Source organism: Cyphomyrmex costatus, unplaced genomic scaffold (assembly GCF_001594065.2).
Source record: "Cyphomyrmex costatus isolate MS0001 unplaced genomic scaffold, Ccosl1.0 scaffold43, whole genome shotgun sequence".
Classification (NCBI taxonomy): domain Eukaryota; kingdom Metazoa; phylum Arthropoda; class Insecta; order Hymenoptera; family Formicidae; genus Cyphomyrmex; species Cyphomyrmex costatus.
In genome coordinates, this window is record NW_017278534.1 from 1,937,355 (window position 1) to 1,951,107 (window position 13,753).

At 38.7% G+C, this 13,753-nt stretch overlaps 1 protein-coding gene across 1 annotated transcript in view; it reads right to left on the bottom strand.

Annotated features, from left to right (window-relative positions):
• Actbeta (inhibin subunit beta) overlaps positions 1–13,753 on the bottom strand; it is a 28,663-nt gene that overhangs the window by 14,206 nt on the left and 704 nt on the right. The window contains exon 2 of the mRNA XM_018544142.1: positions 12,996–13,671. Coding sequence (XP_018399644.1) covers positions 12,996–13,671 — 676 coding nt within the window. The remainder of the gene's footprint in view (positions 1–12,995; positions 13,672–13,753) is intronic.

Genomic DNA, 13,753 nt, shown 5'->3' on the forward strand with positions numbered 1-13,753 from the left:
AGAGAGAGAGAGAGAGAGAGAGAGAGAGAGAGAGAGAGGAAGGGTAAGATAAAGAGAAGGAGAAAAAGGGAGGGAAAAGAAAGAGGTAGTATAGTGCATGTCGCGAGGCATTGCGAGGGCGGGCGAATTTTAACCCCCCGCGCGTATAGTGTCCGACTTGGTATTCTCCCTCGGAATTCCCACAGGTTGAACGAACTCTATTCTATTCGAGCGAAATTCGGGATGCACGCTCTCTCGGTCCTCTCAGGGAGGGGAAATTGGCGAATTTCTCGAGAAGTCGTCACACACGCTAAATCGCACGTCATCGGCCATTGTACGCCTTCATAAATAATGAAGGGGAAAAAAAATTAACCGACGTCGTTTACTGCCTATCGGGCCCCTTCTCTCGGTATCTCAATCGACTTTTTATAGCACAACTTTTATCGCGTCCTCTTTCACGATTTGGCAGGGCGTTTTTATAGAATCGCGGCGTTGCGCGAAAATATACGCTCGTCTATATATAATACACCCGGCGCAATCTTTCCACAATCGTAAAAAAAAGGGATAATGGAAGCAAAAGTGCCTCCGCGTCGCGTCGCGTCGTGTTGCGAGAACAAACGTAAACGCAATCGATATCGTTCGTTTTCTCGTCATATCGCTGTATCGGCTCTCAGCGGCGCTTCAAGGTCCGCGAGATGATCGTCTCCGTCGTATTAGCTCTCACGAGGTGGCCTTGAATAAAGTATCCGCGTTAAAAGCTCGTAGATGGATTAGCGGCGTTAAACTTTCTCGGATACTTGGAGTGTAATTTAACCCGCATGTGCATCGCTCGCGAAGAAGTAGAACGATGTTTACGCAAACGTTTTGTCGTTATGAATGAGTATAATGTGTACAACTGGTGCAATTAATGAATATGCGAGTAACCTGAAGGAATACAAATAAAAAGCACAATGAATGCGACGAATTTCATGAGTTATATACACATATTGAACAAATATATCAGACTGGTGCGAATAACTTCGTCGTTTATCCTTTGGTTAATTAAAATTAGATAACATTAATAAAATTAGCAAATCGAAATTCTGTAAAAAAAAGAAGGAACTGAAAAATTTCTTTCCATATGAGAAAATGAAATTATTTAAGTTTTATTGAAGTTTCATTTTTAACTTTATTCTATCAATATATGATACATTTTGTGTCACACAACTCAACGAAAATACGATGCATGAGTGTGTGAAATATTTGAAGAAAGAAAGGACGAAGGATGAGGAAATCGCAGGATCGAATTGGACCAGATTTAATAGACAGTCAGCCTGTCCAAATAGTGGAAGAGCCTGAAACATGTGCCTACGCGGCTCGAGTCGAAAAAGCTAAATAGGAGGACGTTGTATACGAGTCGGTGACTGTTAAGAACCGCGAGTTACGAGCCACGGACGCTCAAGCTTTCATAAAGATCCGCCGCCAAGTTCTTTTAAAAGAGAACAACCGTCTAGCGCGTATAATGGCCGATCTACGCGCGCGACAGGAGTCCCACTCTCTTTCTCTATCTTTCTGGTCTACGGGGATCTCATCCGGGCAATGACGAACGTCCTGAGAAATACTGCGTCAATTCGCCCATCGTGTCGCGCCGAGTCGCGACGCGACGCGTCGCGTCGCGTCGCGTCACCTCGTCCCCGCGTTCCAGGTCGCACCATCGTGTCGCGATGCGATTCGTTTGTGCAAGCGGATTTTTATGCCATTGTATTCTATAATACTGACAAAGTAAGCCCCCTCCTCTGACTAGAGAACATAGTTGTAACAAATAGATCTACTGTAACACCATGTATAAATTTACTGTATATGAACGATACAATATAATGAGTATATTTACTATATAATGTAATTAATATAATTAATATATTAATTCATTATGTGTGATAAAAGTAATATAATAAGAGATATTATACTTATAAATAAGTGTACTATTTAGTACAACAAAGCGCCTCAAAATGACCCAACATTCTGTTCATCGAACCCACCCTTAAAATCTACGAGCTGTGGAGATAAAGAGACAGCTATAAAAATTCGATAGTTTACGCACACTATATATGTATATGTATCCATTATTGCACATAAAACGCTTATATAATACTAAAATTTATGTAATACTGTAGGATCTATTTATAACAGTTTAGTAACTTAATTTTATCGATTTCTCAACTAAAGGATGCAAAAGCGATAATGCATAATTAATGGCTATTAATTGCTATCGCTAGTTTACTAATTTCTAGTTTTATCGACAAACAAACGTGCAGTACTATATACTATACGACAAGAGACTAGGTATTTCTATTATTATTAATAGCGGGCGCCTTGTCTTCTCGTAAATTCTCAAGACGCCCGGCAAGTTTTGCTAAACGGTGTCGCATGCGTGTTTCATGCGCAATATCGTGGAATTGCCTCTATTTGTGTAATAAAACATGCGTACTTGAAATTGTTACTGGGTGTTGCCGAGAGTTCGCAGGGAATTTAGCGAGTCGGGTTTTCTTGAGCGATTAATCATCTCTCTCGATGCGCAATCCGCATTCGCGTATCAGAATCGATTAACGGATCGTGCTGTATCATTAAAGCTGGCAATGACGCCCTTTGCGGTCGATGGTAAATTTGTGCGAGACAAGGAAAGAAAACCGCAGAATATTCATTCGGAAAAAATGTAACTTCGCTCTCTTTATTGTACCCAGCTTTGTATGAGAAAATAAATTAGGGCAACTCCGATTAACTTAATCGATACTATTTAATTAAATAATATTATTAAATAAAATAAATACAACTATTAAATTAATCAATAAAATTATTATATGTTTAATGTATATCGAAAAAAAATATGATCGAATTGCAATATATATATATTAAAGAATTTGTTTTCTGTCAGTTTTTTGGAGTCAACTATAATCAGAATTAGTCGAAGTCGCTCGTATTCTTTACATATCATACGTATTCCCATTTTGTCGCAATTTCTTTTGATCGTTAATATCTTTAAAGATATACAAAACCATCGAATTCTGTATTATGGCCGTTGCAGCTCGTTATCCATTTTTTCAAGGAATCACTTCCTCCGCCGACTTTCGTCGCCGCTTAGGTGAGAGCGAAGGCGCGTGGTTATGTGTAATTAACCGGGGTAAATGATCCTTGGCAGCATATCTCGTGGGGGCTACCAACCACCGCCAGCAGCATGCGCGCGCGAACGGGGGCGAGCGAGCGAGCGAGCAGATTCGGCCGTCCGTCACTGGGCGCGACTGGGTAATACACTGTACGCAATGCATCCTGTCACAGATAATGGTTTCCTCTTGAACATGAGAAACGCGGGACACAATAAACCGCCAAAATTACGATTGCTGGCTTACGGCATCGTTTGGTAATGGCGATGGAATGGCTGCGTCTAAAGGGGAATGGAATTCGCGTGCGAAAGGAAGAGAACGCGATGGAGCTGATGAAGTGAAAAAAAAAAAAAGACAGGAGAAGATGAGGGGAAGAGAAAAATAACGCGTATATCGTCGCGATATCGTTCTATACATCGTTACATTGTTGGAAGTAGAGTTACCAGTCGCACTCTCTTTTAAGAGTACTTGCTCTCTAAAACTTCAAGAGTAAATCTCGCTCTAAAGAGTGAAATCGCACTCTTAAGGATTGAAAATTAAGTCACACTTTTTCTCCAGACTCTGGCTTAATTTTCATCCTTTAGAAGGAAATTCCACTTAAAAAAATTTAAAGAATGTGTATTTACTCTTTTTGAGATCGTAGAACTTTTAGTCGCGCGTTAATTAAAATTTTATATTTATAAAATTATATTAATAAGGATTTTTTATATTAAAATAAGATATTTGTCGATAAAAATTATAATATGTTCTAGAAATTTTATTTTATCAAGTACCTACATTCAACATATAAAAGAATTATACCCCCTCCTTGCCATATTTATAATCTTTTTTTTTGAAAAGTATGTCATATATATACATTTTTCTTGATTCATATATGATAACCTTAGTTTGATGGCTCGTGGTGTGTCGTGTGTCCTCTTCCTTTTTGTAGCTTTTTGTAAAAGAGAGAGAAAGAGTTTCTAACTAATTAACTCTAACTAGTTCTAATAAGCTCAGAGGCTAGGTTAGTTTCGATCGATGGAGAATAAGGGATCTTCTCGCTATATCAGGGACATATCAGTATCACTTATCTTTAAATACGAATTGGTCGCATTTGAATTTGAATTATATTTTTCTTTCTATAAAAATAGACTGCCATAGGCGATATTCTTCCCCAGCCTAATCTTCTTCAGCGACTTCGCACTCTCTTCGTCTCTCGTTATCCATCGACCTTCCCTTCTGCTTCCTCGCTATCGTAGTCACCGTCGTCGTTATCGTCGTTCGGGATTTCGCATCCTCGACGATAACGACGTCGATGAAATGGTAACGCTGGTGGCGTTGTTGAGTGAGACGCATAAATTCTTATGGTATCTTATGGTCCGCTTTGGAATGGTCGCGCCCGCTCGACGAAGGGTGGTGAGAATATAAACGTTGTTTTTGCATAGGGACGTTACTCACGGGTTGTAAAGCCCCGTGGCTGCTTGTTCGTGTTGATATTGATGCCACCGTTATTGTTGCTGTTGCTGCTGCCGCTGTTGCTGACAGTTAACACCTCCTCATGTGCTTACTCGCTATTGGAGACTTACACGACCATATGCCGACACTTTGTATCGATTGTCGTGAGTACAAGGTCCGGATATCTTCTATTGCCCTCTCTAGTGAATTTTTAAATAACAATCCGGCTGGTGTAATTGTTTTTGCTATGAAAAAGTGTATATCCCGTTTTAAACCGAGTAATCGCGAGATCGTTCCCGTCTTATTTATAATAAATAATTTATTAATGTTTCGTGCTAAAATATTCTTGAAGATTAACGATTTGTTAATTCTGAAAAATGTGCAATTTTGTTATTTATCTTTCTCAACATCGATAGTTTCCAGACAATAATTTTTATTCTGCTTTCACCGCACAGAATTCGTTCCCCTGATGTAGTTTGCAATAATGCCTGAAAGGTTTTCATCGAAACAAGTTTTGACGATCTTTTTTGGTAGCCTTCACCGTGGAAACTTTCGATCGCTCGGCGAGTTCCATTACGAGTTTTCCTACTGTCGATTGCATTCGTACAATTTCCCATTGCATTATCGTGAAAGGACGTTACCTCTCTGCTTTATCTTTCTCTCCACATCGGCCTGGCAAAACCGAATAACCAGATCGAGGAAATGAATTAATTTGATTACATTCAATGAATTATACCACTTTATGTATGGAATAGAAAGGGGGTCGTTATGTTGGTAAAAAAAAAAGTCACATCGGAAATATTTAATCATAGATGAGAAATTTCTGTAGGATGTTCAATACATTTATGTAGAATTATCTTATAACGTAGTATGATCTAAAAAGTAATTCAACTTAATAATTATTACGATATCTATAAAATAAATCGTGATCAATTATAATTATTGTTAAAATAATTGCATTTATGACAAATAAAAGATATAATACAAATTTACAGTAAACATTCATGAAATAAGTTAATTAACCCTTTGATGCTACTCTGAGTATAGCATATCCATTTTTTTAAACGCCTTTTTCATTGCTTATAATTTTTTTATTAATAAAGATACGTACATTTGGTTCGGTTTTTTGATCTGGCATTTTGATTGAAAAAGAAAACTTTTAGAACGCGTGTTTGTTTTTATGAAAATTATAAAATAAAAAAATAATTGGTGACATATCCAGTGTATTGTTCAAATAATGTAGCGTTGAAAGGTTAATAATAATATACTCGAATGTGTATGTGTGTACTTAAATGTTTTTTTCTCTTCCTTTCTTTTTTAAAATTTTTACTATTTATGTAATTAGTGAAAGAAGAAAGATAAGAAGGACAAATCGTTTAGATCGCAGGTCAAGGGTCAAACGGTTTGATCCCCTTGTGGCCACAAGCAGGGATTTTACTCCATAATCATATATTGTAACTTCAGAGAAATTTAAAGAAGAGGATGGCCCAATCGATGGGAATTTGGCAAACGAAAGGGCGACGAGATGATACCTGAATGATAATAAAATTGTTTTCAACGATATGACTCTCACGCCGTTATTATTAGAAAACTCGTTAACAGGCTATACCGACGCGTTATGTATCTTTTTACTGTGGTGCTAAAAGAGCGAAACTTTCTCGCCGAGATCATTTTTCTAGTGTCCGTCGAAAACATCGCTCATCCCCGGACTAGTTAACCGAATACGTCCTGAGCTTGAGAACTTTTTTCTCTTTCTGATATTCAATGAAAATCGTTTAAAAAGTAACATGATTTAACTCCTTCAATCCCTATATACATTGTAATATACATCGAAGACATTATTTTATATATTATATATTGAAATTATTTAACTCATCGATATTATCTGAGACCAGATGATACATACATAATAAATGTACGTATTAAAAAAATAATTACAATTTTGAAAAGATTAATTGTTTAGAACAAATTGATAAATATAGAGGAGCTAAAAACAATAGTTAGATTGAAATTGTGCTAATATTTAATAACATCTTTGTTATAAAATATAACGTACGTTTCGACCAAACTATCAGGTCATTGTTAATGTTGGTAAAATAAATAATAAAACTGTTACGTTTTAATACAAAAAGTTTCCTAAAACTATATACTACATTATATTAAAGTTAAACGAGTAAAACGAATCATATATACATATACATCTTTTATCAAAATTAATTGTTTAGTATAAATTACTCATTAAAGTGTTCTTAAATTGAATTTTGAAAAATTTTTAACATGGACCGTTAAAATCAGATCTAAAGGGGTTAAAGTAGAGAGACATTTAAGTTTCACGGTTGTACGAGTATATCGTTGCTAAAACTCATAAGAAAAGAATCGCGAATCGACTGGAAGTGATTTATATTATTATAGAAAACGGGTCACGCGTTTGAAACAGATGACTCTTATTAACTATTATCGTATATAAATTCTTATTTATCATATTATGTAAAAATATTACATTACTTATTCTTCTGTATTTTCATCCATTAGTGGAATATTAAGAATAATCGAATGCTCTGGACTATTCCACACAAAGGTGTAAGATGTATAAAATTACGCGTCGCAAATTACGTTGATTTATCGATCCTGATTTTTTTCTTTAGCTTATGCTATAAATTGCATTAGGGATCTCACGATTAATTCGGTCGAGACTGAGCGATGAGGGGTGAAGTTCTGTCTCGCGCTTGACGTCTGTCGCGCGACTGATCGCGACTCGACGACAAATTGGAAGATGAGGTGAGAAGACGGTAAGTGGGAGCACCAGCTGGGAAAATTCGCGGCGACGCGACGAGTAATTATCGTCCGTCAGCTGGAGTCGTGCGCGGTCGGGTATATATCGATTCAACCGGGTAGGTAGAGAAAAGTATCCGCGGCACGTCGTCGGTAACGACTACAAACGGCCGCGAGGAGTGGGAACTCGCGTTGTTCGGGTTCCGCGGCATTTTTTTCGCGTGTTCCACGTAGACAAAAAAATGTGGAACACAAACTTTCCCTCGTTGCAACCCCCGCGTGCCGCGCGTCCGCCGGCCACCCCGCGGTCGATGCCGGGCCGAGCAATGGTGGTCGTTTATAGTTTCTTTAGTTTCTTCAAAAAGAATGACGTGTTCATCGGCTATGTATAGTGACACAGCGACATTAACGTTAAAGTATCACATATGGCGCATTACGATACGCCTCGACGCGCGAGGTGTCCGGAAAAATCGTTCGGAGAATGACCGGAGGATTCCGGCGGGCGGATTTCGTGTTACGGGATCGTTGACGCGCACGCTTCGAAATTCTCGCCGGGAACGCGCGGAGGATCGGAGAGATATCGATATCGCGCCGAGAAAAGTTCGCGACTCCCCCGGCACGGCTCGCGCGAATCGATCGCGAACGAACGGTAGTAACACAGCGCTGAAACTGTAATTAAACCGAAATTCCGCTTTGTCGCGACACGTTATCAATTTGCCGATGTAAATCTATCGATGTAAATCGCACAACGGAAAAAGCTTTTTCCTTAAAAATTGGTATACAATATGTAAGTAAAATATTACAAGAGAAATAAAAACGTGTGCAATGTGTCGTGTGAAATCTAATTTTGTTTATATTATCGGGAATTTGAAGATTTTCGAGATTTCGACAACGTTTCTATAATTTTAAAATTTTCTTAATTTTTCAGATTTTGAAATCATTCTAATTTTATTATTCAAAAATTTTCATATTTTTATTTTTAAGATTTCTTAATTTTTTCAATTTTTTTAGAATTTAGACTATTCTAATTTCTAATTATTTCTTTTTCTTATAGAATTCTCGTTTCGACATGAAGTTTCTAATAGCGAATTGATCTTCTGGAATCGATATCGTTGTTATCAATGTGAGAAACCAATGATTCAAATGTGGGATTAGAACGCCACGCAACGGGTTTCACACGGCTTTATAAGAGCGAAACGGGGCACGAAACTCGCGGGGAGAGGAGGGGGGCTCGTTAATTTAACGGTGACGAAGGTGCAAGCGCCGGCTAACGTCGCGGCAACGAGTCGGCAACATTACCGTTTCTACCTTGGGGTTCTATTACCCTTATTGTTAAACTTAGAGTTACTGTGAACTGCGGAGTGAACTATAGACCGCTTCTCTGTTGTCGCAACACTCGCGCGGCGACTGCGGCGGGCCACGTGGCTGCAGGTGTGTGGCTCCGCGGGGACGCGTGCGAGCGGCTCGTCAAGCGTCCCCAACGAGGGACGGGTGCATTCCGCCTTTCGTCAAGCTCGCAAAAATTTCGTCGGGCACGACCCGCGCGATCAACCCCCCCCTCCCTCCCCCCCGGAATCTTACCGCGATTTTCCCGCAATTACGTACACGAATCGCGTCGCGGACGCGACTCAGCCCCGAACTAGGCGAAACTACAAGGAAGTGAAACTAAAATGATGTTATAGTGAATAATTCATGGAATCATGGTAGAAGTTGCAAGTATGACGAGCCACTCGAAATTTCGCGATGAGTCAGCTTTTTTGCTATCGTGAACTTGTTTTTTCCCCCCTCTCCCCCCCCCCCCCCCCCCCCCAAAACGCTGCGTGAAATCACGGAGATCAGTTAATTAGAATCATTTATACAGGTGTAATGGATAAATGTGTTTATTACGGATTACGTCATATCATATGGCAATAAAACGTAACCTACGTGTCGTTATCGGAGAAGTAATGCAATACACGCGGATAGATTAACCCCGAAGTCGCGTTGTACACACCACAAGTTATTACATTGTATCTGTGTGCTGCCTCGGGTACGCTGTGTGCTGTGTGTTGAACATGCGACGTGTTGTTTGGCGTTTCGTGGAAGTCGTCCTGTTATCGGAGACCAAGCTTATTGCAACTTGCTATTTCAAATCCATTCGCGTATACTTGTTATTTAATACACAGGGTATCGTTCGCTCTATTTTCACAAGTCTCGCGATAAAAGACACACACACATACGTTTTTCAAATCTATATTAAATTTAATATCAAGCGAAAAGTTAATGCTATTAAGCCGACACTATGAATATTCACGAGTAAAATATAATTACAATATAATGAATAAGATATGTTTCCATTTAAGCCATCTTCAGTATAAAACAAAATTATAAAATATAAAATTATGAAAGTAACACCGCCTAATATGTGAAATTTTGATTTTGATACCATAGTACGATTTATCATCTAAGTTTTTAATATGTTAATATTGTTGAAGGTTACAAAATGTCGAAATGTCGAAATTTAAAATTAACCCTTCATTCATGCTTTAAGAAGGGAAAATTGAATTCTATAAAGATTAACGTTGAAAGTGGCAATGTCTCTTCAAGAAATTATTCTGGATATTAAAAAAAAAAAAATAAAACTTATTCTATAAATACTAAAATACTTTTCGATTGGTTCGAGGCTTATACTTTACAGACAATCTGACTAAATTATACGTATGCGTGTATAGTTCGCAAGCGATAAACGTTCATTATTGATCAATACAATCTTATAAACAATCATACTATCTATAACATCTATAACATCTTGGTATAATAAAAGCCCTGAAAAATTATGACCGAGTATCAATCGTGAACAATGTGACCCTCGAGAACGTTACTTCGGCAGGTGATCATTAGACGCAATCGATAAACGGAATGAGCAGTCGCTATGTTTATCGATCTATATATTAGCACGGTCGTTATTACGACGTATCGAGACGTACGAGAAAGAGTTTGGAAAAAACATCTATGTATGTCGAGTGACTGGATCATCCAATCAGACATGGAATCAATGAATTTTCCTCGCGCAATTTGGCATCGAACGAATTCGGCTTAATCCAGTAGTTTAACTTCGGCGATATCAAACTACAGGACAACATCGAAATGTCGTTGGCTTTTGATTTTTTGCAATTCGTTTGTACGTACATTTCTGAATTGCTATCGATTGCCTTCGGATTTATATACCTCCAATATAATACAGAATCATCCGTATAATTGAATAATGTCATAATTCATAATTCTTAAATTTTTCAGACATCAATGGCAAATAATTTAATTTGCATTAACAATTCAAATCAGAAAAAAATGAGATTGTACTGAATTATTCGCAAACGGAAGAAATAAGAGGCCAATCAACTTTAATCAACTCGAGAAGCTAAGGAACTTATATATCAACTTAAATTGGTATAACTATATTGTTATTTATATGCAAAACCCGTTTATTTTAAAAGCATTATGAAATTAAGTGTTAGAGAACACATATTGCATTATTGATTGTTTCAATGATTTTACGTGACGTATCGCGAATAATTAATAATTGCAGCATTCATACATGACGTGCAATAGAATGCTCGCGTCTATAGATGCAGTAACGTCCTTTATCCGATGCGGAATAATTTTCTTATATGTAGGCGGAATATTTTGATTGAGAATGCCGCGATGCTTATCGAGCGAAGTTGACAAAGTTGTAAGACCCGCGGCCGCGACTTACGTCGATGTTTCGCGCTTCGCAGAAATCTTTGCAACTTTTTCAAGGATCCTCTTCAAGCCACTGGCACCTCGCGCTTAGAAAGCGTTTTCTCGGAAGCAAACTTTATACACGTGTGAGATCGGTCGCGTTAGAAATCGCATTCGTGCGGCAAGGACACTCGTGTTCTCTAGATCGTTCTCAATTGTTCGATCGCAGCTTGGCTGTGACGTTGTGCAGGAATATTCGCGACGTTTCTCTTAGAAATTTTCCTCGCGAAATATCCTGTGTTCCGCGCCGAGGATACATCGGAGAAAGTAGGAACGTGAGGTGATAGAAACCGGTATAGCATCAATGAATTCAATTTACCATGTTGTATCTTGCACTAATTGTTGCAACTGGGCACGTATTATGGAATTAATTGGAATAGATTTCGATCGTAGGTGTTCGATCATTCACGAGATTTTTATTGTAGTTTTTTTAGGGAAACCGGCACTTCCTATCGGGAACTATTCTGAACAATTCCATAATATGCTGTCACGACTGTATCCAGAAATCATTTTGTTGCGTCAAAGTGCTAATTAGATTATATCAATTTCAAGAAGTCTGAGGTCTATATTCACACCTCGCTTTTATCGATAAATGCACGCATACCGTTTATATTACTTATATACTATACTATAGAATCTCGGAAATAAATAAATATATATATATATAATCGCGATATACATCAAAATAAATTCTACTAATATAGAACTCTCTGTGTACTAAAATGGTGTAGATTATCACACGTTTGAAAGCTTTTTGGATTGGTATTTTTTACAATGAGTTATTATCTAAACTTTAAATTTTAAGCTGTAAGAAATTAAGCTCAAGACTTAAAAGCTCAGATAATAATTTATATAAGTTTATATAAATAATAATTAGATATAAGCAGTAAAGAAATCAACATGTTGGATTCGCTATTACGTTACGGCCTTACGGTCTCTACTGATTGGTCAATTCACTTACAGCTTACGTTTCACCACTTCAGTTTTTTATGTGCCATTGCCCTTACAATTTGTATTTAAAAATTATACATTTTTGAGTCTGGTATTTTTTATGCAGGGTGTATCAGAAAAAAAGATAGATATTCTGGGAGATGACGATATCGGTCATTTTAAGAGGTATTTATTAAAAAATGATTATGTGAATGTGAATATCATTATCTTTCAGAATATTAACCTTTCTTCCTGGGACATTGTGTAAAACCGTCCTAAGTACAGTCTTAAGATGTCATAAATTAATTACTCTATTAGAGCCGGCACGTATTAACATCTTTTAATACGTTACTTAAGATTGTTTTAAAATAAGAAGGAATTATACTTGAGTATCTATCTTAGATTTTGTTGTATTTCGTAGCTTTCAGAATCGGAATCATTAATTTAATGGTATCAATGTTTTATGGACAACTTTTAGTCTTTCGCTTTTTGAATCGTCCCTCGGAGTATTCAGTGGGAAATTTATATGCCAGAATGATAATATATCAAGAATGGTATTCATAGTTCATTTTTATTTTGAGATCGTCTTAAGCAATGTCTTAAGATGCTAACATAACCCTCTGATTGGCTTATACTATCTTAAAACTGTACTTAAGACAGTCTGAGATATAAGAATTAATTATGAATACCGGTCTCTGATTGGTTCATGACATCTTAAGACTGTACTTAAGATGATCTTGAATATAAAGTCCGACTATAAATACTGGCCATAGTTATATATCAGTCATTCTTATTATCAATGTACTTATCGTCGAATTATTGAATCTCACGATACCGCTCGTCGATACTACGAAACCAATCTTCTGAATTATCGAAGCACATGTAAATGCGAAGAAGAAAAGAAATTAATATGATTTATCGAAACAAAGTGCGAGCAGGACGTCTCTTATTAGAGATTTTTGGGGTGAGTACTAGCGGACTCACCAGGTTCGGCGAAGGTGATGATCTCCGAAGTTCTCGCGTAGAAGTCATCCAGCTCATCTTGAACATCATTGTAGCCCTGATAGGACTTGGCGGTGGTTCTAGCGTTACCCTCCGTGGTAGTGGTCTCCTGATCGAGATTCCTATACGAGTACTCGTCGCCGCCGTAGAGGAACTCGCCTGAATATTCACTCTCATAGTCGACCCTCGACCGGTCGGAGTAGCGCGGCGGCGTTTGCGCCTCCGCCCGGTAAAGGGTCTCCAGGGCCAAATGCCGGGGTACGGTGGCCAACGTCCTGTTAACGTCCGGGCGAGTCCTCAAGCCAAGTTTCTGCAAGATCTGATGTTTGATTGCCTCCAGCCTAAGATCGTCGGGACTAGGTGCGGCGGTGTCTTTGAACAGGCCGCTCCTTGGCGGACCCTCGTGGTGCACGTGATGATGATGGTGATGTTGTTGCTGCTGCGGTTGTTGGTGTGGGCAACCCGGACACGTCTGATGATGGCCGCTGAGACGCGGCTGTACTGCCGGCAAGGCCAGACAACAGAGTGCCAGTCCTATGAGCAGCAAATTGGATGGCAGCGACAGCGGGACACCGCCGTGGACGGTGCGCACCGGGCCCAGACAGTGCAGGGAGGACACGCGGTCCACGTCGGGCCCGGCGTTGTGCCGCCGTAACCGCTGTCGCGTCGTCGTCGTCGTAATCGTCGTCGTCGTCGTCGTCGTCGTCGTCGTAATCGTCGTCGTCGTCGTCGTCGTCGTC